Source organism: Aythya ferina (genome assembly GCF_964211825.1).
Source record: "Aythya ferina genome assembly, chromosome: 3".
NCBI lineage: Eukaryota > Metazoa > Chordata > Aves > Anseriformes > Anatidae > Aythya > Aythya ferina.
The window spans coordinates 56,094,004-56,120,184 of record NC_140298.1 but is presented as its reverse complement, the minus strand read 5'-3'; the positions used below and the strand labels follow the sequence as shown (position 1 = coordinate 56,120,184).

General features: G+C 38.6%; 2 protein-coding genes and 1 long non-coding RNA gene across 6 annotated transcripts in view; 2 read left to right on the top strand and 1 right to left on the bottom strand.

Moving 5' to 3' along the window:
* PHACTR2 (phosphatase and actin regulator 2) overlaps positions 1-14,101 on the top strand; it is a 135,463-nt gene extending 121,362 nt beyond the window's left edge. For all 4 annotated transcript variants that reach the window (XM_084515857.1, XM_084515860.1, XM_084515859.1 and 1 more), the window contains 4 exons: positions 987-1,048; positions 2,170-2,307; positions 4,560-4,636; positions 8,825-14,101. In XM_084515857.1, the coding sequence (XP_084371983.1) occupies positions 987-1,048; positions 2,170-2,307; positions 4,560-4,636; positions 8,825-8,840 (293 nt within the window). In that variant the 3' untranslated portion in view covers positions 8,841-14,101. The remainder of the gene's footprint in view (positions 1-986; positions 1,049-2,169; positions 2,308-4,559; positions 4,637-8,824) is intronic.
* Positions 9,842-15,567, bottom strand: LOC311435169. Its single transcript, XR_014691974.1, has 2 exons — positions 13,814-15,567; positions 9,842-13,777 (listed from the first exon to the last, which is right to left on the bottom strand). It is a non-coding gene; the product is annotated as an uncharacterized lncRNA (long non-coding RNA).
* A 438-nt stretch (positions 15,568-16,005) lies between these two features.
* On the top strand, positions 16,006-25,127 carry LTV1 (LTV1 ribosome biogenesis factor). The gene is made up of 11 exons (XM_084512759.1): positions 16,006-16,349; positions 16,485-16,616; positions 17,362-17,550; positions 18,584-18,671; positions 19,611-19,731; positions 20,498-20,744; positions 21,461-21,588; positions 22,572-22,711; positions 22,977-23,029; positions 23,820-24,020; positions 24,614-25,127. Exons 1-11 carry the CDS (start codon positions 16,347-16,349, stop codon positions 24,725-24,727), a joined length of 1,416 nt encoding a protein of 471 aa, XP_084368885.1. The 5' UTR covers positions 16,006-16,346; the 3' UTR covers positions 24,728-25,127.
* Positions 25,128-26,181: the final 1,054 nt, after the last annotated feature.

Here is a 26,181-nt window from a genome sequence, read left to right as displayed (position 1 = left end):
GGCTGCATCCACAATAGACAAATGAGCTTTATAGTTAGCCTTGAACTACAGCTTGGAATCCATAACCACCAACCTTGAATAAAACAGGATCTGAATTCTAAAAATATTTCTAGGTGGTATATTTCAGCCACATTGAAGTTAAGCTTGCATGTAACTATGAGGTGGATCAATAAATTAGATAATATTCTTCAGAACACACATCAAATTAAAAAAATGCTGAGTCCTTATGAATGTGCCCTTTTAAGTGTTCTTGTCAGTGGCACTCAAGAAATCAATTTTGGTTTGCTCAGAAATTTATTAATAGCACATTTCAGTTTTGTTCCCAAGTACATTGAGAAAATGCATGTGCAATTTTGTGTTGTACCCATTCAGGGCACAGAAGTTACACATTGCATTTGGTTTAGCTAGTGGACCTTAACCAAGAATATCTGAGTAATGAATCATATACATTCATTATAAAGTCAGAAAAAATGTTAAAGTAACAAAAGTAATTTGCACTAACAGCTGGCATTAAAAAGAATTGTCATTGCTTCATTCCATTCTGTAGCAGTAGAGGACACTTGGCTGATTCAGATACTCAGAGCAAAGTTTTTTCTCTGACCCTTATGGATAATTAGACTCTTAGTCAAGAGATGGCATGTTGGAAGTAAAAGCAATAGTGATTTTAATACTAGGATGAGTAATTGAAACATTAGACAGCTCTTTCAGAGTACCTCTCTCGTACTGTTACACAGAAGCCTTCTCATTGCTACGTTCCTGACTTATCCTGGTGACTCGAGGTATCTACAGAACTGGGGGGAAACGAGGATAGGGAAAAGAAATGAGAGCACACAAAATCAAAAAGTAGAGAATACATGTAGAATCACCCCAAAATATGAGCAAGCATGAGCCAAGATTTGAAGTCCTGAAGCTTTAAACCAAGAGAATTAAGTATGTGGAGTTATAATACGTAAATATTCACTGCTTTTTATCTCTTCCAAAAACAGAGAAGAATGAAGAAGAGGAACAGGAAGCCAAAAGAGAAATAAAACGTAGACTCAGTAGAAAGGTGATGATGTGTTTTTTGTTTGTTTGTTTGTTTTGTTTTGTATTGTGTATTGGTGCGCATAGGATTATTTTTTTGTAAGATTCAAAAATCCAGTGTATATACATTAATGCAAATACGCGTTAGTCATGTCCTCGTATTAGAAATCCGTTTAAAAGGCAGTACCAGCCAAATCCTTCTAGGGAGAAACCCCATTCCTTCCAGTTTCCTCTACCTCAAAAAAAAAAAAAAGCATACAGTCTGCCTATGCTTAATATTTGTCCATGTAAGCAGGGGGAAGAAATGATCTGGGCGTTTCCTCTGAGCATGACCACCACTGTCACATATGTTCAAGGGCAGCCACACCTATAGATCCACTCTTCCCTTGGGCAGCAGAGAGGGCAGCAAAGCAGTGTGTGCCCATTCCTTCACCCTTCTCCTGGCCACATCAGCGGGCTTGCCTACTCCAGATGGGATTGTGCTCATTGTCCCTGCAAAATAAAAATAATAAATAAATAAACAAAACAAAACAGTGATGTGCTATTCTAGCTTGGGGGTGTCATTGTGGGAGAGGATGGGAAAGATTTTTGTATGTCTCCTTTGTCTGTCCTTCTCTGCAAAAATAGTTACAGTATTTTTTTCCTTAATGTGATTGTCTTTAGCTGATTAAAATGAATGTTGTTTGAGGTGACTGGAACCCTGTGGCTGGGCATCGTAATGACTAAGATAGAATGCCTAACCACCAGATGTTATTTTATTTTATTTTTTAGTTGGGCAGGTCCCTCCATATCAGGCTTATTTTCTGTATTATAGTTGAACATAACAGAGAGTGTAATCGTTAATGCAGACCTATCATCTAGTGGGGTAAACAGAGTGCCAGTTGCAAAGTCACAATTAATATTCCAGGGATAACTGTCAAGATTCTCTGTGACCTGTCTGACAAAGACTATTTTTATAATCGAAGAAATTAGGTTATGCTGCTCCCCCATTCCCATGCAGTGCTCCCAGGGTGGTGCCTTTTTTAGACACCTGAAAGTGACCCTATTTAGAAGCATCATTAAAGTTCTCTAGAGATTACATCATACCCTCAGCTTTTATTTTATTATGTCTTATTAAGTGTACTATTTTCTGTCTCCCGCTTACAGCTCAGCCTGAGGCCTACAGTGGCCGAACTTCAAGCAAGGCGAATCCTGCGATTTAATGAGTACGTGGAGGTCACAGATTCTCCGGATTATGATCGTCGTGCAGACAAGCCTTGGGCCAGGTTAACTCCCGCAGACAAGGCAAGGGGCAGATTTAGATTATAATTAAATTCTTACATCTTTCATTTTTGGTTCGTTCCTCTGATCTGCGATTTCTTGGTGCAAACATCATGTGTGGCATCTGCTGGAGGCAGCAAAATTGACATGGTGCTGTGCATTTACTGCTTACAGCTAAGAAAACTCACTCAGGTGCCCGTTAAGGGTGTGTTTGCCAGCATTTTTACAACAGAGCAGGCCAGAATTTCTTGCACTTTTAACGCCTTGCTAAGCCAAGTATATGCTGTTGGCAAAGATAGCCATGATCATTGGAGTTCAGGCAAAGTTTCTGCATGCAGAAGCCTGCATCAATATCACCAAGAGTTGTTTTTGCCATCCATTCAAGTGTAAAAGGTAGAAGCTGTTACTTCTTTCTAAGCATTCTTGGCCATAACTATCAAACTTAGATAATTCTACATAGGCAGCAGTCCTTGGAAAGTTTGCTCCAAACATACTGCAATTAATAGTTCCTCTGCCTAACTACAAGGAATGGGACAAATTATGTTATGATTCCCCTTTTAAAGGATAAATCAGTCAAAGATTGCCATAAAATATTTATCCATTTTCCTCCTACACCACTTCATAAAAGGAAAGTTTTATATGTTAGATTTACATTTCAAAAAGTTCTGACCCTTTTAGTACTGGATTTGAAACAACTTTTATGGAAATCCTATGACATGTGCTTGGTATGAGAAGTTATGTGTGCAAGAATCCCTTGTCTTTTAGATGAGGACTGTGAGGCACTGATTTTATTTCAGCTTGTATTTTAGCATTAATGACAGCTCATCTGATATTCAAGGGAGAATCTCATAGCAAGTCAAGGTGGAGACATTAAAAATGTATGTAAAGATGTTTCAAGATGTTGGTTCTGGGAGGTACTGAGCTCTCTCTAGTCCTTATATACTCTGTGGGAGGTTAGAGCACCCAGCACCTCCACTTTCACTGAGGTCCACCTTCCCAGAAAACCTGGGTAGCTTCACTAGAACAAGGAGGGGAGTTTCCTGTCTACTCTAGGGTGACGGGTTTTAATCTCAGTTCATTTTGTAAGGAACAGATGTCCATGGCTGCTTCTGATCCCTGTGCTCATTGGCCTCAGCAGAAAGGCAAAGACCCTGGGTTGCCTGGAAACTCCTTTGCCCTTTTCTCCCAAGGAATTCATTTTTCTAATTCCAGTGGGAGCAGAAGATAGTACTGTAACAATATTATGGAACTGGAGCTCTGGTGGTTTTGCTGCTGATTTGGTGCTCAGAAATGACACTCTCTTTCCTAGTTATTGCAGCAGCCTCGTGTAAGCATGCTGCTGTGGCTAAACAGAACCATACCCTGCTTAAAATGAAATTTCTCATTTATGAGACCCCAGTCTGGTGATGCTGTAATTTTATCATACTCTGTGTCTGTTCTGCATTGAAAGGCTTGCATGCCAGATGAGATTTCTTTAGGGATTAATGAAATGATACTGTTTTTATTTAAAATGGGGAAAGAAAAGAGGGAGCAAAAATAAACTGGCATTTCATTTAGCAGTGAAGGTAGGAAATCATTTGTAATAGAAACAAAGACCTTCCTAATATACATTAGAATTTTTCAGAAATTATATGTATTACCTAATGAAGTAAATTGCTTATTATTCTTCTAATGTAAGCAACAAGAACTGGCATTTGTAAAGCACACTAAATTTCTGCTGTTCTTTAGTATTTGCCAACTGAAAACACAAGCCTGAAATGTTCAAATATTTCGTGCAATTTTTCATAAAATTAATCAAGCCAAGTGGCCAATTCCCACTTAAAAAGTGCTATTCATCTTGCATCCCTGAAGTCCTGTCTCCAAGTGGGAGATACAAGGATCCTGCTGTTTGTACAATTGTCATGCAGGAACTGTGACTCATTGGCTCCTCTGGAGCTTTGCATGGAGATTCAGTCCCCTTGCAGGTGCATACTCAACAGGTGACTGTTAAGGTAACAGAGTCCCTTCTCCTTTTTTTCATCTGTGCCAAGTGACATATTGCAGTGAGAGGTTGGCTTGCCCACTGCAGTAGATTTTGTCTTTCTTTGTCGTTGTTTGATGCTTTGGTTTTCTTTGTAAGATACTGCTACAAATAATTGTAAGTGGAAAGAAGTCATTCATGTTTATGATCAGAAAGGTGTGAGAGCTACCAGAGTAGGGCTAGCTTCCTCTCAGACTCTGTACTTTCCTTACAATTCATGTTTCTTATGGTTGAATATATATTTATTGTTTAACAGGCAGCAATAAGGAAAGAACTGAATGAATTTAAAAGCACAGAAATGGAAGTACATGAGGAAAGTCGGCAATTTACCAGGTGGGTGAATCCATCTTTTTGCGTAAGTCGGAGAGATGACAGCTGCCATCTGCCTTTCTACAGGTCCTCTGCAGTTGTCTCATAACTAGTTCCATCAACACATTCCTGCCATGAGTCTCCTTGAATTTTCCAGCTGAATTCCACCGCTGATTCTGGTGGGATGCTCAGTATTGCTGATGCAGTCCCTGAAGTTGATAGGGCAGTGAAGGTAACAGCAGTGGATTAGTTGCTAAATGGAGAAAGATTGGGAAACCTACACAATAATAGATTGAAAGGACTCAGCTTTTCTCCCAGATGAATTTATCAATACTCAAGCACAAAAAAGGGTCTTCCAGAAGTACTGCCTTGGTGATGGAAGTATGCATTTTTGCAGATATGTTTGGTAAGTGAAAACTAGATGATGTGTTGAACTTCAGAGAAGTCTAAAATATTATGGGGAGCTTCCTATGAGTCATGTAGACTCCTGACAGCAGTTTCTGTGAAACAAGGCAGACTCTAATTTTCTTTGTTTGTTGCTTGTAATATTTTAATCAGGACTTGTTTCATTCTATGTCTTAGATAACACCAAGATGTTTGAAGCATTATTGTTTAAAGAGCTCTTAAGTGTCCATAGTTTTTAGTAGGACTTCAAAACTGGCAGAGTTATTCCTGGGAGGAGAGAGGTGCTTCCTGCCGTCTCCATGGTATCTGTTCATATCTTTTGAAATTATAAAGGTTGAAAACTGACACCAGCAAGCAGAACTTGCTGTTAGGATCAACCAACATTGCAAACATAGTATTACTATCTTCACTTTCGCAAAGAGTTAGCAGATACAGCTGGCCTAGACTAGGTCTCACTATTTCAGTCAAATTTAAAATCCTAGGAGGTGAGTGTGAATCCTGTAATTAAAGAGAATATCAAAATTAAAATTCACAACGAGAAATGGGTGTTTGGTGATTTCTGGCATTTCCTAATTTAGAGCTTGGTTTCACAACTTTACTGATCTTTTTTCACCAAAAAAAAATGTTTTTTTAAGTAATAATATATACACACTTCCATGTAGATATAATATGAAAAAAAATAATTTTCAAAAAATAAACCACTTTCACAGAGAGCAAAACTAAGCCAGGAGATGAAAAAAGAGGCAGGGTTTTAATGAAGTGTCACATTCTGACAATTAGAAAATGTCCTTTTGGATTTGGATATGGATTTCTATATTCTCATTTGGCTTCTGGGGGTCATTATCTTTTCAGGTAGTAGGAACTGTATCTTCTTCAGAACGATAGCAGTAGTAGTTAAAAAAAAATAGACTTCACAAGTGAAAAAAGGAAAATGAGCAGGAATAGAAATCTTTCTGTGTTCTGAGAGAGATGAAGTGCAACCTCTTGCTGAAGTTGTTTGATTTTCTGAGTTGCACTGCAGTATAGGAGAATAAGTGTGGATATGCATGAGTCACACAAAAAGAATCAGATACTTTTTCACTAGAATTGAAAACAGTTGAGACTGGTTACAGTTGTATTCTTGAAAGCTGAACCAAAAATGTCAGGGATTTTTTTAAGTGAAAACTTTTTTTGAGGAGGGCCTTGAAAAATAGAGTCAAAAATAGGCATGGCCAGATTGTGATAAATACAGCCAATGAATCTGTAGGGTCCTGGAGGAATTTCAACCTGAGGGAGATCAGATTCTCCTTGCTCCCTCCCTACCCTTTATTTTCACTGGATGTGTTGTGGAGCCACTGTACAAAACTCTAAACAGAGTCACACTAGGAAAAGCCCATTAAGGTAGTTAAATTAATGCAGATGTTTTAAGTCAGTTGCAGTTTTGAATATATAGAGCTTCAGTTTCCTCCTGGACCTCTCATTAAAAATTATGTAGTTCACAATTATATTTGGATTGATGCAACAATAAAGTGATTTGTTTATGAAAACTGTAGACAAAAGTCTCCAGCCAGAGAAGAAGTCAGTCTTTTTTTTTTTTTTTAAAAAAATGTTTTGAAGGATGATGACTGAGATAATGCAACCTTGCATGTGCAGCAGGTTAACAAATGTTTATTTGTGAAGTTCTGTGATAGAATGAGACAAAAATAAAGCTTCTTACTAAACAAAAATGTCTTACAAGATACAATTAATTAATCGGTATAAGAAGCTCTATTATTATAGTCACTATTCACAGTATCTTTGAATTGTTCAAATTTGATGTTAAACTTGGGAAAGAAAAGCCACTGTTTTTCGTTTTTCATGATTTACTGTAATGACTGTCAGTGGAATGGTTTTTCTACTAGTAATTTAGATTGATTCCTTCTGTTATTTTGTAACACAATCCAAGAAACTGAGTTTCTAAAAATACAGGAATAAACAAAAGTTTGGGAAGAGGACATTAGCAGATGCTTATAAAATGCTTCTAATGGAAATACTATATATAGTCCAATATATTGTTGTTCTACACAAATACAAAAACCCTGAGTCTTTTTTGCAATGCACTGTACCCTCACGTAGCAGATGAGCTGCATCCTTGTGAATGTCAGCTTTTGTGTGCATCTCCTGTATTTGGAAACTGCATCTCTGTATTGTGCTGTACCACATCGCTGAGATCATGTGGGGCTTGTTTTCTTTTTTCTGGATCTATTAGGAGAAAATGTGTTAAAAATTTTCATAAAGCCTTTCAAGTAGGCTCCCAACTTATTCTAGAAAAGATTGGTGATACCCTTTGTGCAACCCACGTCTCTCTGTCCTTCATACAGATAATCTGGAGTGATGTACAGGCCTTACCTAAAACTCTTAAAAAAAACAGCAAGGTATGTTTGGGTCTTTATCTGCCACAGCTGGCAAAAATAGGAAGAAGGCATTTGCAGTGCTATAAAATCTGTTTCTTCCTTAAAAATAAATAAATAAATAAATAAATAAATAAAATATTTTGTTAGCCTTATTTGGCAGAAGGATTGAAATACTAAAAGTTAAGTTTTATGGCTCAGCAAGGCTTTTCTGATTTACTGACAGTATCTCCAAATAGTACGTGCAATGTGACTCAGGCTGTGCTGGTAGACAAAGCGGACTGGAAGCTCTTCTCCAGCCCTAAGGCCAGCAGGTTTGGCATGGCTTGAATTCCTGGGGCTAACCTCTTCCCCACCACCACCAGGCAAGTTGTCGTGGTGTCCTCCAATGTCCAGTCTGCCCCTTGGCCTGCGCTCACCCCGCCATGCTGAGGCAGCGTCTGGAAGAGTGGTGGTTAACGCAAGCAAAGCTGTGCTAGGGACCATGGTAACAGGTGAATCACAGAAACACAAAGTTGGAAAGGACCTACAAGATCATCTAGTCCAACTGTCTTCCTATCACCAATACTACCCACTAAGCTACTAAATCATATCTTGTAGCTACTAAATCATATCTTGAAGCACCTCATCCAGGTGCTTCTTGAACACCACGAGGGATGGTGACCCCACCACCTCCCTGGGCAGGGAGGCTGTAGCGAGGTGGGGGTTGGTTTGTTCTCCCACGTGCCTGGTGACAGGACGAGGGGGAATGGGCTTAAGTTGAGCCAGGGGAGTTTTAGGTTAGATGTTAGGAAGAACTTCTTTACCGAAAGGGTTGTGAGGCATTGGAACAGGCTGCCCAGGGAAGTGGTGGAGTCACCATCCCTGGAAGTCTTCAAAAGACGTTTAGATGTAGAGCTTAGGGATATGGTTTAGTGGGGACTGCTAGTGTTAGGTCAGAGGTTGGACTCGATGATCTTGAGGTCTCTTCCAACCTAGAAATTCTGTGATTCTGTGTGATTCTGACCACTCTGAGAGAAAAAGCTTTTCCTGATATCCAAACTAAACCTTCCCTGGCACAACTTGTGGCCATTCCCTCTAGTCCTATCATTAGTTATCTGAGAGAAGAGGCTGACCCCCTCCTCATCACAATCTCCCTTCAGGAAGTTGTAGAGTGTAGTCAGCTCTCCCCTGAGCCTCCTCTTCTCCAGACTAAACACCCCCAGTTCCCTCAGCCGCTCCTCACAGGACTTGTGGTCCAGAACCCTCACCAGTTTTGTTGTCCTTCTATGGACACACTCCAAGTCCTCGATATCCTTCTTGTAGTGACGGGCCCAAAACTGAAGTACTTGAAGTGTGGCCTCAAGTGTGATATGGACAGACATACTCTGGTTCCTGAGCCTCACCATAGCCCTGTGTCGGCTGCAGCAATATAATTCTGATTGGTTTATCATTTCAGGTTTCATCGTCCATAATTGTTCGACCACATCCCATGTTTCATGTAACAATTTTCTTTGGGGAAATCATTGCGTCCTGAAGACCCGAGATTGCACTGGAACTTGACTGAGTGTGAGCATGTCTTGCAGCTTGCCCTGAGGTTAATGAAGGATATGGCCCTTGTCTTTATCAATGAACAAATGATTTGACTAGGAGCAGAACCCATATGAAGTGTTTGTTTTAACAAAGATACATCCTGATGCTAAGACAGAGCGTAGTCCTGTGGCCACCCCACAGAGAGACGTTGATGGCCTTTTTCCTCGGAGCTTGACAAGTCAGGAAGAGCAGAAGACAATCGCTTGAGAGCCTGCGGCCAAGAACTCATCAGAGCTTGTGGCATTATGACTGAGGGTAACTCACGGGGGAGTGTGAAAAGGACTGGGAGAGCTGGGGGAGAGACTTCCCTTGTCAGTCAGCAGAGAGCAGCGGGGTGGGTGGCACTGCATAGGGATGCACTTGGCCAGTGGGAGGAATCATTTAAAAGAAAAAACAAAAAGAAAAAGGAGAGTATGAGCAGCTGTGCATGTAGTTTTTAGTGGCCACAGCCTGTCTGAGAAAGACAGAAAGCCACAAGTCCTCATGTCATCAGTACTTTAGTGAAGAACTGTAATTTTCTCTGGTGCCAGTAAATACAGTTGCCAGAAATTAGTCCTATTATAACTCAGATGTCTTTTTTAAAATCCTGATGAGCATGCTTCAAGAAAATACATTGAATGTTCATACAGAACAAGTCATATATTTTTCATTTTTTAATGTTGATGTGCTCTGGATCCTCGGAAATACGTAAACAGGATTCGAAGGACAAAGGACACGCGACACTATGAATGCAATGAAGCGATTCGTGTTTAGAAACACTCCTTTCCACCTGTCATTTGTCATTCAAACCAGAGGGATCGCTATCTTCTGCACCTATGGCAGGCAGTAGTGGCAGCTTCAACATCACGCTAGCGTGAGTCTGAACTTAGAATTGGAACGGGGCACAGAAGTCCTTACTGGCATGTTTGAGCAGTGGTTGCTGATGTGATGTTTTACATGTAAGAACCTTTGCACTGCTTTTAGGAAGGACTCGCGGGGGAATCTGTGTCTTCAGCCCGCGGTCTCGTGAAAGCTAACCGAAAATCCTTAGAGCATCTGCGGCCTGTTGTTGCTCAGTGTGAAGAATGCTTCCTAGACCCATAATTTTTTATACTATCTTGAAATTGTGTATGTGAAGACAGTGCTATTCAAATTAAGTGGTATGGAGTGTGAAAGGCAATACATGCTTTTTGTAAGTTGGCACAAAAGCCTATTAAAAAGCCTGTGGCATTGTTTACACTAAGGAATTCTCTGTCATATATTAGCACTTATTTATCCTTTGAATTAATGTACACAACATTTGGGGGGGGAGGGTTCCTGGAATTCACATATGCATACATTTAATGCAGTATTACAGTATATATGCTATTTATCCTTTATAATGTGTGTACATATTACAATTTATTTTTGTCTTTCATGTGCCCTGTTTAGTTTTTTAATTATGAAGTGTAAGTATTTCTTTTTCAGGCAATAAAAGGTCTGTGTAGATGTGATTCTTACCTCAGAACCTGCAGTAGATTCTTGTGGAATGTTTTTACGTTATAGAATTGACGGTTTTGTTGTTTTAGATGTCAGCCTAAAGGCAGGAAGGCAATTTAGTTGCTTTAATTAGATCTCCCTCTTTCCTGATATTTACAGCAAGATCAGGTTTGCATAAATGTGGTGGATTATTTTAGTAAAGAGCACTTGAAGTAACAGGAGAGTGCTTTCCAACAGCTGGCATCCCATTATTTTTAAATGATTTGACAAACCTTTAAAAAAAACACAACAGATTTATATAACTATTAGGATTGCTTCCATCTTAGTAAAAATCCAATGACGTACAACCCAAAAATATCAATAACCAAATAAAATAGCCATCTACATGCTTGTAGCAAAGAAGAGGGATGAGCACCTTCCTTTTTTAATGGAATCAATGAGAGGCATTAGGATTCCATTTGCAGAAAAGAGTTCAACTTCTGCGTGTCCCATCATTTTATAAATATAGAAACACCACTTTGACATCAAGGAAGCAGTGAAAATGTATTCTTTGGCACTAAATTATACAGAAATGATCAGGGCATTAGAGTGAAGGTTTGTCAGCAATTCTGGTAGAATCCTTATTCTTATTTTTAGAATTTGAAGACCAAACTTAAAAGCTTACACTAGCACTTAATAAATAATTCTCCTGCCTAAGGCTTCTTTTTTTTGTTGCCAAATTTGGAAGTGTGTGTCCAAAATCCTATAAAGGTCTACTATGTTAACTTTTAAGTATAAAATACAATACTTCAAAGAAAACAAGTTGGAACAATTAAGTAGACATCAGTGCTGCCTTAATCACTTTCAAACATTTGGAAGGAGCCAAGATACACAAGGCAGAAAGATAGCTGGGGTACAGACCGATCGCTTTGGCCAAGGTCAGGTCAGACCATATCAGCTTGACAAAAGGTAGCTATTTCACTGACATGCCAGGGTATGCAAGGAGCAGTGCATACAACAGTGAACTAACATTTGTTAGGCTACTAGGATGAAGTGAACCAAGTGACACTGCAAGAAGACATTCCTCCACACCAAACCAGGAACATGGACAGCAAGAAACATGCCACCTTCTCATTTCAGAACTAAGACACAGCGATGAGGATACAACTTCTGGCACAGGCTTTCTCAAGCTGTGTTTTGCCATAAGGCATGAGGATACATAGGTGAGGCATCACTTAGGCTATCCTCCTCCTGGTTTCTTTTTTTTTTATTAAAACAACAACAACAACAACAAAGTATTCACTACAAGCCACTGCTACAGGCAGGGTACTAGCCTGGCTGGAGATGCTGAGTTATCCTTTATTTCTCATGTAATTTCTTAATACTTCCATGATAAATAATCAGATGCATTCTTTGGCCCATGGTTCAGCCAATTACTTAAGCAAATGTACATGTATGTAACTGGACAAAAAGAGTTGCCTTTATTGGGACCTTTGTAAAAAATGTAGTATATATGCAGAATCAGAACTATAAACTATCCATTGTGTATTGTACTCATGCACAGGCTTAGAATTGTACATATTATTTTTGTATTCTAAATATCAACTGGCAGGACAGCAACAGATGTAAAATGTTACCCGTGCAATAAAAAGTAAGATTTTGGTATGTCACTATGAAGCACTATGAAGTTTGCTTTACCTTATTGATCTACCTAAAGCAGAGCTTCTGCTGTATCTTCTGGTCCTCTGAATTGATGATTTTAAACATCTTCAAGTTGCTACAACAGCCTGTTGGAAAGACATGTAATGTAACTAACTCTCCATGATGCTGCATGCCTGTCAGCAGGGAAAAATCAGGACAAGTTCCGAGAAACTCCTGAGTGAGCAATCCTTATGGAAAAAAATCAGAAGATGTAGAAAGGGCAAAGAAAAAAACAGCACTTCTCATGCAACAAGTAGTACCATTGAGCTGGCTAAAAGAGATCAACATGTTAATTTTTACGAGGTTGGACAGTTCATTTAAATGTCATCCAAAACCTGTGAGAAATCTTATGCACATACTTATGTTTCACAAAGTCGGATATGAACTCAGATGTCTACACCCACACAAGAGAAAACGAGTGGCCTGAAATTGTGTTTTCTGAACCAACCCTCTGGGTCATGTTTATTGGCGTGATTGTGCATTGCAGCTGTAGGTGTAGGGGAATGGATACTTAGGCGAATCCTAATTTGTTCTTCACAAAACCAGTTGAAATGATTCTAGGATGCCTGTCTGCTTTCAGGTAGTATGAAAGTCCTTATATTTAGTCCTTATAATTGAAATATATTATTTCAAATGAAAAACAGAGTATTTGAAGTTCCTCGGAATGTGATAAATGTGTAGAGTCAAGAAGTAGGAAAAAAAAAAAAAAAAAAAAAAAAAGGGTAAATGCCAGTGATTATTTAAGCTAAAAACCATTTCAAGCCATGGTTTGAAATGATGTAGGACCAGGAGCTGTGTCTCTTCCAAATCACTGAATGTATTCACAGCCACTTGCCAGTCTGCAAGGCTGCATTTATTTGCTGGATTTATCATTTGCCTACGGCTCTGCCTGCTCCTTGCTGCAGGGTGGTACTTTGGGCAGCTCTCTGCCTGGTTATAAATATGGCCTGAGCCCAAATTTTGTATCATAACAGAACAGATGATTAAAACATCATGTCTAATCAGGCCAGGCTGGGATGTGGCAGCCTGGGTGCCCACAGCCCGCACCCCAGGGACCCCCAGAAGCTGAGCACTGCTGGTGTCCAAAGTAGGGATGAGAGCCCTTCTCCTCACGTGCATGCTAATGCTTTCATTGTAACATAAAACAAGCTCAAAGCCTACATTTGCATTAAGTTGCCAGGTATACCAGGTCTATGACATTTACTGCTTTCACATCATAATTTTTTATTTGTATCTCATGGAGTTAAGACCTGTGCCGCTGCTGTGAACTAAAATAAAGATGTACTCAGGGTGAAAAACAGAATAAACTTGCCTCCTGCCTTTAGGAGCTCTCACATTTAACTCTGTTATTGTTGCTATCTGTATTTTTATTGTACAAAGCTCAGTGCAATATTCACTGCTGGGACCTAGCTTTTGATAGACAACAAAAACAAAAGCAATTCTGAAAGTTTTTATTAGGTTGATACTAAAATATTTCAAGGGTCAAATAAAAAGAAAAGTAAATTCCCCAGAACACATCAAAGTTTCTATTTAACAGGCACCTGGAAAAAATATGGAAGTGTATCTATATAGAAAAAGGGAGGAACAGAGTAAAAACATTTCACTGTAATGTTTTGACAGATTTCTATTTATTAACTTTAATGATTAATGAGGTCTTGTTTCATTTTGTCAGTGTTCCCATCTCGTTTCAGGATTTTAATGGAAATAGAGCTCATACGAACTAGATACGCCATTTCACCAATATTTCATTGTTTTCTAGAAGCTAAATATTGCATTGGATAGGAACAAAGAAATTAATGGTATTCTCTGTATCTCCTTGTTCAATCATTAATTCTTTATATAAAAAGCCTTGCAATACTATGTCAAATTTAACCATATTTGAGCATTGTTATAGTAAAATGTTTCTAAACATATCTTCTCTTCCTTTCACTACTTTGTGTGGTGGTATATTGATTTGTAAACTTGTATAAATTTTGGAATTAAAGAAATACTGTGTTTTGGACAATTATTTTAGCTGTTATGATTTTAAACAAAACTAAAAGATGTCAATGGATTGTCTCAACAGGCATCTGGATGATTTGGGGTGGGAAGGGTGTGGAGGTGGCTCAAGTTTATGTCCCTTTCCATTTTTTTATAGAGCAATTGCTTGAAGAGAAGAAAGAATAGAATAGAATAGAATAGAATAGAATAGAATAGAATAGAATAGAATAGAATAGAATAGAATAGAATAGTTCAGTTGGAAAGGACCTACAAAGACCATCACATCCAACTGCTTTACTCTGTAAAGCAGTATTAATATGCCATGTTTCATAGACCCACACTTACCTTAAAAAAAGAGCTTTCAAGAACCTCCGTTTTCTGTGGCAGAGCTGCAGCTGATGGCCAGGCCCAGGGCACTGCTCAGTACTGAGCACCCTTGATCCCTCAATTCTCACTCCAGCGTGCGAGGGCACCTCTGAGAGGTGATGCCAGTCCAAGGGCTGGGTGACCCATCCACTGCAGGTGCTGGTGGCTCAGCTCCAGCAGGGTCTTTGGAAGTTCTGGTAAAGCCAGGAGGTTCTTACATGCTGAATTTACTGTGAGGAGGATTGTGGCTACAATTGCCTGAGATGAAATTTTGATCGTACTGCCTTTTCATGGGAAGTCATCAGAACTAATATTTTGCATCATGTAATGGAGAGTGTCACCTACCAACAGGCATCGGGCCAGTTCTTTAATGTTTTTATTAATATGAATAATAATAGAAACAAACTGTGCTCAAAGTAATTTGCTTGAGTTTCACTAGGTGCTCCCATTTACAAGTAAAATAAAGCAAACAAAATTCCTGACTTCATTCCCCACTGCTCATCACGCTGGATAGTTATTGATGACTATAAAAAATGTACCTGGCCTTTTGAAATGTACTTTCCACATGTTCAATGACTTTCAGAAGATGGGAGGCTATGGAGAATCAATACCCCCAAACTTTTCAGCTTATGCAGAGGGTGTTTTAAATAAGAATTATAAAATTAATGCATTTACTTGTATTTTAGCTCTTTGACTTAAAGTGATTGAATATGGTAATTCTAAAGAAGTGGCTGGTCTGATACTGCATTTTAGATAGGTGTATGGATACTTGTGAATGTAAATAACTGGAAATGTTACAAATCATAGCTGCTTCTTGGGGTTTTATCTGTACGGTAGTATATACCTATAAACACATACACACATACACACAAATATATTCCAATAATGTTATCTGAAAAATAGAATATGTACTATCTTTTTTTATACATGACATAGACTATGCTTCTTTTATGGTGTTTTTATTTCACAAGCAAAAAAATGTGTGCTGCCTAGTTGTACAGTACTGTGGGATACTCTGCTGTGCACAGCTCCAAGTGCCTTAGACAAGCTCTTTGATTTATAGAGATATATGAATGAATATAAGTAAATATAAAATGAAGCAAATTACCTCAATAAAATTGTTCAGAAAATCTTTACAGAAAACATTTCTGTTCTTGAATCTTCTGGCAAGCACATGGGTATGTGTAATGGGAGTTACATTCAGAGAGCAGTTCCTTGCTGGGAAGCAATCTCCAGAGGTGGAATTAAAAGTTACATGGAAATGAAATGAAAGGAAGTCCCTGAAACCTTCCTCTACATGTTGGGAGTCCTTCAGGCTTCTGGCAGCTCTGTTGTGGGCAGTGTACTCAGGGCCCTTGGTGGGCTGCCAGCGGGGCGCGGGGCTCCGCACCACCACCACCCCCGCTCCGCACCACTCCGAATAGGTGCGGCGGGGGCGGGGCCTGAGTGCTAAGCCTCGCCCCCTTGGCGGATAGCCACGCCCCCTCATCGGCCCGCTCCAGCCCCTTCCTTCGCCCCCGCCCTCCCGCGACTGCGCGTGCGCTTGGCCCCTTGGCCCGCTCCACCTCTTCCGCCATTGCGGCCCGCCCGCGGGCGGAACCATTCCTTGCTAACTATGGGGGGGGGTAAGTGGGGGAAGATGTATCTGTGGAGATTGGCCAGGTACCCTTCATGAGTTTAAGGGGCTCGCTCTCCATTTAAATATCAGCTTTATTCAGAAAAAGCTCGTCGTTGTTGTTTCTTTCGGGAAAACAACTCTTCTGCCGCAGTGGCACCATATCGGGTTCCCCCCTCTCGGCCGGTGGTTGCTCCCAAACCGGAGGCCGCAGCTCGGCCGTGCTGAGGCCGGCTCCGCGTGAGCGTGAGGGGGCCGGGGCCGGGGCCGGGGCCGGGGCTGGGCCAACATGGTGAGTACCGGGGGGGCGCGTGCCGCTCCCTAACGGCTCCGTAACGGTTCCCTAACGGCCCCCTAACGGCAGCGCCGAGGGGCCCGCGCTTGTCTGTGTTGTTTTAGCGGCGGTTAACCAGGTGTCCTCCCGCAGCCTCACAAGAAGAAGAGGCCGTTCATCGAGAAGAAGAAGGCGGTGACGTTCCACCTGGTGCACAGGAGCCAGCGGGACCCGCTCGCCGCTGATGACACCGCGCCGCAGAGAGTGCTGCTGCCCGCACAGAAAGTAACCGCTGGGCTTCGGCGCTCGGGCTCTTTTCAGGCAAAAAAGGGCTGCAGGAGGGAAAAGTGCTGCGCAATCGGACAGCTCAAAGCCATAGCCTGAAAGGAGATAGGGTTTAGTCGAGCTTATCAAAAAGAAGGAGATGTGGTAGGGGTTTGGTAGTTGTGAGTCACTGATGGGTTAAGGAGGGGTAACTGGCATGGCTTTATTTCTTTTTTAAAATACATTCGTATCCACAAACATTGACCAACCCAGCCTGGAAAAAACAGGCTTTGATAGTTTTGCTGTGTATAGAAGAAGTTATTTAAGTGCTGAAGCAGATGGTTACAACATTCTCATTTACAGTGCATTAGCATAATGAGCAGAGAGGTGACTAAGAACTGCTGTGGAGTCAGCATACTTGGATCCAAGTTCACTTCCAAGTTCATTTGGATCCAATTCACAGTACTCTAGTTCTTACTCCTAATACATTTGTTCACGTAAGTGAGCATAACCAGTGCTGTTTTAATCAGGGGCTTCCTTCTCAATGTACGTATCTTAAGCCTAATTTTATTGCTGCTTTTTTTTTTTTTTTTTCTCCAAAAGCTGTTTTCAGCAGGGAGGAACTAGGGTGGTTGTTGGTTTTTGTTTTTTTTTAATTGGTTGGTCATCATCAGTGGCATTATTAGTGGATGCGTTGCTCTTCTTTTTGCTGATAAGTACTAAATTGACTTGAATAACTAATTGAATTTTTTCTTACAATTCCGAGGGTCAAGATGAGCGGAGGAGAGAAGAGCAGCGGAAGTATGGAGTCTTCTTCGATGATGACTATGACTACTTGCAGCATCTGAAAGAAGCCTCTGGTCCCTCAGAGCTTGTCCCTTCTGTGCGTGGACAGCAAAGCAGAATTATCATCACGAATGAGGGTCACATAGAGGATGAAATTCAACGAATTGCAGTAAGTGGTACTTTGCTACTAATCGTCTTATTTTTGTACTGTTGAGAGTAGCATCCTGTAGACAAATCAATCATATTCAACAGGTGTTATGGTGGCTGTGGCCTATACGTGAAGGATGCTCTTGATCCACAGTCAGACTTTCCTCCAAGTAAAAAATAAAAGTTGACAAGCCAAGATCTGTTGATGGTCAGTATTTTGCTACCCCAGTGTTAAAACATCTTATGTGCTCATGATAAGCTTTTCTTGATAGAGTATTGACCTCTTACAGAGGTATTTGAACAAATTATGTTGCTCTGGGGTTGGCATTTGTTCTGAAGAATTTTAAAGCTTTTGAATGCTCTGGGAGTTAGGAATATGGGGTACTGCTAATATAACCTGTTGTTTGTTTGTTTGCTTTTTAATGGAGTGTATCAAAACCCAGAGAGGATATAAATGAAGTTTTCTATTGCTGGCATAACTGGATCGTGTTGGAGTGGGAAATGTCATTTTAAGCAATAAAATATGCAGTTGCCAGTCAGTCGCTTTTAATTGAGGGAGTGTGGTTTAACAAAATACTGTACTTTTAGTCCCCAGTGATGTTCTTAGTTGGAAGTACCTTTCAGGTACGGTTTGGTGACACTGTGTAAGATTTAAAGTTACTTTAGAGGTGCATGTTAGCAAGCCTTACAATAAAGTGGTAATTTCAAATGTATGTTATTGTTTTCCTAAAGAAAATTAAAAATTTCTCTGTGCTTTCCATTCCTCAAAAATCTTCAGAGATACAAAAATGCTGTCTCAGTACATAGAAAATATTTATATCAGAATGAATACTGCCAATGCTGAACCTAGCTTTCATTGCATAACTTGAAAAATTTAAATAAAAATTTTCAATAACTTGAAAATTTGACACCAATGAAGTAGTGGTTCTTGTAATATTTAAGTAGCACTTGCAGAGTTTCTTTTGGTCACATGATTATCTGCATGTTGTTAAGTGAGCTCAACTGAGAACAGGTGCATTGTGGTATGGATTTTTTTGTTTGTTTTTTGTTTTAAGGCTCCATCTATTAAGTTGCCTTCCTCAGTATTTGCCACAGAATTTGAAGAGGATGTGGGCTTGCTAAATAAAGCTGCTCCCGTTTCAGGTATCGTGAAAGTCTTACCTTTCTATAGCATGATTTGCCATCTAGGTACTATTCGGTAATTACGGCTTTGATTGCAGTGCTACTAATTTTGTTTTAGAACTGACTCATGAGTAGACATAAAGAATAAACTATAGGAGATCTACGTTTCCATTTGAGACCTATTTCTCTGAGTCAGTAGTAATAGCTTTTCAGCATTGCTTAGAGGAGAGAAAAGCCATGAGTTATTACTATTATGTAGCAGATATGAACAGGGAAAAATTGTCTTATAGTTCTAACATTGCTCTATACATAATGCTATTGATTTATTGCTCAATCTGTTTGAATGCGTGTGCAGAACTGGATTTTTACTCAAAATTCCCCTTTTTAAATTCTGAAAGGTGTTTCCTTTGCTTCATTATTATAATTTCAGTGTTACAGGCTTAAAGTGTGCTTTTTATGAATATATGTTTGTACTGAACATTCACTTTTGAGCTATCTTATTTTTTTGTATTTAATTGTGATCGTTCTCTCTGTCTTTACAGCAGGGTGCTAAGAGACATTTCTGTTAATTGCAGTAGAGAAATACTTTCTGACCTTTCCTAAAGTAAGGGATTTTAGAGGGTAGGAGCCAACTAGGGTTGGCAGTTCCACACTGCTAGTTATCTACTGGTCATACAGTACTCTTAATTTGGATAATTTTTCTTCTATAATATTGTAAGTAACCTCTAATACATTTTTGGAAGGTTAAGACATTTCTGAATGAGGAAAATTGACAAGAGGGTGGTGATTTGCTTAGCAATTTGAATCAAATCTACAAATGTTTTGTTATTTTGACTCTTAAGCTTAATCTTTTCCTAGTGCAAATTAACAGTCTAGTTGGATTGCTTTTCATACAGGAAAGTAATTTCATGATATCACAGCAACTTATATACTTGTATCTTTTTCTTTTTAACTTTCTAGGACCGCGGCTGGATTTTGACCCTGATATTGTTGCAGCTCTTGACGATGATTTTGACTTTGACAATCCAGAAAATATTCTGGAAGATGATTTTGTTCTACAAGCAAATGAACCAAAGAAAAGGTGCAGCTTTGTAAAACTGCTTATGCCACAAGTGAATAGGAATGATACTATTTGGTATTTCTTGTGGTTATGTTGTAGGAAGCAAGAGTGGTTTCAGATTTCAAATAGAATACATGTATGTCAAGGGAATAAAGTATTACCATGTATTGTGTGGGTAGTAGCTTAAAAAAGCAAAATTTCATATGGTAGCCAAGATTAAGAGACCTTGGCACCTTGAGCTCACACACTGAGTAGTTGTTTACATATGTATGTATGATATACATATTGTATGTCATAGGCTTCCTGAACTGCATATAAAAACAACTATCTGTCACATTTAAAGTACTTCTGTTAGTCTTGATCAATAATACTAGTATTTCCAGGACCTTTAGAAATGTTTCACATTATACCCCGCTGCATATTGTTTCTATTTTGGTATCTTTAACGTTTTATGAGCAGTGATAAATTTTACTAGTTCTAGTGTTTTTTTCCACTCTGACAAATTTAGTAGAAAGTAAACATAACCTTACTGTCAATGTACAGATGTGTGATCCAACAGTTACCAGAAACATTTCTATCTTTCAGGCAAAAGTAGTATGCTGACTGCGGCAACACTTCATTGCTAGTTTTTTTTCTTTTACTGGCTTGAGAATAATTATTTTTTTAAATCATTGGCTCTCAAAACTTAAATCTGTAGTTGACATATTGTATCAGATAACTTAACATTGGGCATTGTTGTGGAAAGGACCATGTATTGTTCTAAAGCTGTTTCATACTTCTCATTTAGGCGATCAGATGCTGAGGATGACGATGAATGGGAAGATGTGGAGGATGACAGTGATGAAAAGGATAGTTGTAATGATGAAGATTATGATTCAGAAGGTCCTTTATCAGATGATGGGGTTAATGGACAGGGAAAAGAATTTCTTTTTTTGCAAGAAGAAACCAAGAGTCGTTTCACAGAATATTCTATGACATCTTCAGTAATGAGAAGGAACGAGCAGTTAACCCTGTTGGATGACAGATTTGAGAAGGTAAAGCAGCTCAGGAATGTAACTGTTAAACATAAGGGTGCTTAACGCTTCTTTGGGTCATTCATAAGGTGGTGTCCTGCGTGCCTGTGCCAATTCTTCCTGCCTTTTGTAGGTGGGGCCTCTATCAGCCGTTACCTGCAAATACTCTGCTTTTAATGTTGTGTGCACTAAGTGGCTTGTATTAAATAGGTTGTGGTGTTAAAGGTCTAATGTTGATAAATTATTCTGGTGACTATAATCAGCATTCACAGTTGTTGTTACACTTCTCTTTGGGAGGCTCTGTTCGGCACAGTAAACTATGTTTGTTTCTGATGCGGATTCACTTCATTCACCCGTTTTCCCCACTATGCCGAGTATACATTCAAGAAATGATGTCAGAGCAGTGGAAATAGGGTGTAACTTTTCTTTCTGAGCAGTGACAGGCTTTTTAATGTACCAATTGATAATTAATCAAAATAAGAAACATTTTGCGGAAGCTGACTTACATGCTATCTTCCAATAATATATATTATCTAGCAGTAACTTTATTACTCCCATAATGAAAAAATATAGTCAGTAAGAAGGAAATCCTATGACAGATGTGTTCGATAGGTGTTCAGCAAGTGAGAGAGGAGAGGAAAAAGGGACAAATACAAAGAAACATGTAATTATTTAAGTTACCAACAAGTTAAATGATGAGTGTGGTCTAATTAAAGATATCCACTTCTTTATTTTAGTTTTTTGAACAGTTTGATGAAGATGAAATTGGAGCCTTGGATAATGTGGAATTAGAAGGCTATATTAACACGGACAATGCTCGGTTGCAGGAAGTCTTGAATGATTACTACAAAGAGAAAGCAAAGAAGTATGTAATCCCAGGTGTACTGCTCTGCATACATAGTTATGTAATTGGAGATTTGTGCTGAAAGTTTGGGTATGTTATTTCCTGTGCAGGGACTTGAAGATTGCATACCACAACGAAAACCTTTTCATTTCAGTATTATCTCTTTTTTTGTCACTGAATATCAGTCTGAAGTTAGTAGATGATAAAATTAAGTGGAGACATTTTGTTGGTTTATATGACATTATGCTCCTTTTGTATAATTTTATTTCATCTGGTATAAGTAAGGTCTAAAGGCACTCTTCCTTACCCTTTTTAGTGTAACTTAAAAACAAACTTTACATTATAACGTGAAACTTAACAGACTCTATAGCTAAGTACATACTTTCACTGCTTGTACGCAGCTGATTCCACTGTGTACCTACTTAGGTGATTATAAACTCCAAGGTGACTGTTATTCCTGTGCAACTGGAGCGTAGCCAAGCAGCCCCATGCTGATGTACTGAATTTCCACAGTATATTCACTTCCTCTTAAAAACAAGTGATATTATCTCACAGCTAAATGTCTAAACGTTCACATGTCAGCCTTGCGCTCCCTGATTGGGAGTGAAAGGTAATGTGTCCCTTGTAGTGAAGTATGACTGGTCACTAGTGGAGTACATAATCATCTCTAGCACTGCAGTGCTTACAAACTAAAAAGTATATCTTCTTCCTTCCCTCCATTCACAAATATTCTGTGCCAGATGCTTTTGATATGCAGAAGTAGTTACTTTGTCATCAGTCTCTTGCCTAAAGTTTTTGTTTATATTGAATATGCTTATTTTTGTTGCAAGTTATATTAGGAATAGCTTGCCTTTGGCTTGGGGTCTTGCTAAGGGAAGACTAGTTTTACATAATCATGTGTTTTCAAGAAAAGGTGAACTTTTTTTTTCCCTTCCAATGTCAAATTAATTTGGTCACTTTTTTCTTTTTCTTTTGTTTCTGTTTTTCTCTGGAATTCTTCAAAGTTGTGTGAAATTTGATTCTCTTGAACCCTGTGAAGATTTAGACTCTCCTGCAAATGAAGAAAGTGAGGAAGAAAAAGAAGAAATAGTAACTCTAGTTATTGAAAAACCAAAAGAAAAGTGGGATTGTGAATCCATTTTGAGTAAGTATTTTGGAGCTCTCTTACTTGTTCTTATGATTTCAAAGTAAATGGTAGGTGATTTTGTAATTTTTAACAATTTTTGGAGGTAAAATAGTATATGCTTCTGGGGCACAACAGCAAGAATTCTTGCTAAATAAAACTATTGCTTTTATGTAGATTACTGAGTTCTTGCAACTTTATGCCTTCAAAGTCTAACTAGTACTACAGTTCATGACATGTTTGTCTAATTTCTTCATTGCTACTTTTTTGTGTGTGTGTGACCTAGGTACATATTCAAACTTATATAATCATCCGAAGCTTATTATGGAGCCATCAAAGGTAAAATCATTAAACTTATTCAAAGTAACATTGTGGCTTGGGAAAACTTGAGACAGAAGTGATAGCTTTCTCAGTGGATGTCTCTTTTTAAAAGAAGGTGTGAGCAGAAAAAAGGGTTGGGTAGGTTATTGGCCTATGGTATTAGCTCTTCACTGAAGAAGGGTTTGGCTATATATATATAAAACATATCAAAGGTACAGTAGAGGGAAATTGACTAAGACCTGGTTGATTATATCACTAGAAGTTCAGAATTCCTTTAATAGCTAAGGAGAAACTTAACAAGGAAGTAAGTTGTGTCGCTCTCTGTGATACAACTTTATGCAATTTTATTTCTTACAACCACATATTAAGTTTATTTTCTTGAAAATAGGTTTCTATTTCCATTTTACAGTTTGAAACAATGCACTCTTGTTCTTTGGCCGTCCAGAAGCTCCCCATCAGAAGTAGAGCACAGCTTGATGTTCCAGCTGTTTGATTTTTAAAGGAAACCTTTTTCTTGAAACCCTATGAAGGAAATATAAAAAGCCTGCTTAAGTCCTTTTTCAGTAATATTTAAATAAAGGGAGAAAACTTTTTGGTTCTGGGGGACAGGTTCTGCTTACAGGTGTGTTTGGTTTCTTCGAGATTAATGTACATCTTTCTGAGGGAAGAACATACAATGTTCCTCATGCTATGTTTATTAGATTCAGATTTGACGGTAATCTTAACCTGTGCAGATAAGGCAGTGCAATCTACACTTCCTGCAGAGAAAACTGGGGGATCATTAATACATACGCACTCTCTATTTTAGCCCAAACCAATAAAGATTTCCCAGAAGACTGGAATTCCTCTACATGTCTTGCCTCGGAAAGGTCTCACTGCTAAGCAGATTGAGCGTATGCAAATGATTAATGACAGTGACCTGCCAAGAGCATCAACACAGCCTCGTTCCAAAAATGAAAGTAAAGAGGAGCGCAAAGCCAGGAAACAGGCAATAAAAGAGGAGCGAAAGGTATGCCCTATTTTAAATGAACCCTATGAAAACGTGTTATACCTTCTGAATTCTGTCTCACAAACCTTAAACCCCCTTTGGTTTTTTGTCTAGAAATTAATGGGCAAAATTTCCTGGTCAGAAGGGCTAATTATTGCTTCTTCTCAAAAGAAGATCAAAAAAAGAAAAAAAATAAGATGGCAGAATTATAACAATAGCTTTCTAATTTACTATATGGAAATTTGGGGTCTGTTACTGTGGCCACTATTTTGTAGGTAACTTTGGAAGGAGACCTTTTATATCACTTACTTAAGGAAGCAAAGAAAACAGTAGTAATGTTTCATATCACAGAAAATTAAAAATTTCCAAAAGAAACATAGAAAATCTGATTGGCCACATTGATAAACTAGTTGTTTTATCTAGGACCAGAAATTGTAAGCATATTAGAAACTTCAGCGAATTAAAGATGATAGTTCTGGAGGTAAACAGATTAATCTACCAATAAATAACGCCATAAATAAGATTATTGGCCAGGTGGCGGCTGCTCTCATGATCTGGAACCATTAATTACAATGTTTTCTATTTTGTACATTTGTAATCGTTCATATGCACAGGAGCGCAGAATGGAGAAGAAAGCCAACAAGCTAGCCTTCAAAGTGGAGAAAACAAGGCAAGAAAAAGAGTTGCTGAATCTGAAACAAAACATTCAAGGACTGAAGCTGTCTTAATGAAACTGAGGAACTTTCATTGTGGAAACATCTTCAAGTTTGCATCTGTATCAAGAAAGGAACTGCTAACTGATAGAGTTGCCAGTCACGTACAGTGGGGGTTATTCAGATATTACTGTAACGAGAACCAGAAGTCTTGTCATTCTTTCTGAATTTCTGAAATGAATTTATTTCTGAAACAATGCGCTAGTAATGTCTATTTTGTCATGAGTGACATGGCAACTGTTGTGAACTTCCATTACACTAGAAATGTATTTAAATTAAAAAATTGTATTTTTCTTACAAGCTGTCACTGAACAAAAAGTTTCATATATTTTTGAATGTGTTCAGCACATCAGCAGAATCCTACAGATTTGATTTGATTAGGTTTTTCTATTAAATTATTTGAGTTTGTACAGAATATATCCATTTCTCTTCTCTCCCCTGTACTGATAGTTAAATATAATAGTGCCTTGATATTGTACAGTTTTGTAAATCAAGAATTTTTCACCCACTTCTTAGTTCTTTCTTAAGGTTGTTTATTTATAATTTAGATACTATAGTGAAAAGAGGTAAAATAACCTTTTATAAACAGGTATCTGAAAAGCTGTTGCAATGAGCATTGCAATTGCAGTAGTCAACCCTTAGTGTTGCTTTTGAAAGCAACTTTGCTGCAAGTAGCCAGTCCAAGTAGTGTGGCAAACAAGGTGTAATGAACAGCAAATGTTTAGAAGAATATGTTGCAGATAGCCATTGCCTTGATTTTCCTGAACTACTATTCTTCAAGTCTTGTATTCAGTGTGGTTTCACTGAAACACAAATGTGTGACCCAACACATTTTTTGTAAAAACTTTCTGAAGGTGGGCAGAAGACGAGTATGGTGGATTTGGTATGGTCTTATATTTCTTTATAATGCATATGAACTACTGTGACTGGTGCATACACTTGAATGAAATGAACAAGATTTTTAGTCAATCCCTTGAAATCTGCTGTTGGATGAGCAGTTACCTGTTTTACTGGTAAGAAACACAGAAACCAACACATCAGTAGAGCAGGTCAAATACTACTAAATTCAAAGTATATCTTAAATATTGTTTTTTCTGAATACTACATAGGGACTAGGTAATAGAAGGGCTTGGGGGACCTTTAATGTACAGAAAGCATTCAAAGTACTTCCTTATATTGGGGAAAAAAGCTTTCTGGAGATAGTTGATAAAGTAATGTGGTTTTACAGAAGGAATAAAGAGGCAACTAAGTCTGCAAGTTTCTTCCTCACTGCTCAGAATACTGAAGTGTCAGTATTAACATCAAAATTAAGCATTTTATAGAGTTGCTGAAGTTCAAACAAGCAGAAATTATCTGCTACATAAAAAGTTTGGGGCTTTTAATTAGCTTATATATGTGCTAGTTTTCCTATGTTTCACAAGCTTTAGCAGGGGCTGCCTATGTCATAATTGTTTATTATGCATTTGCTG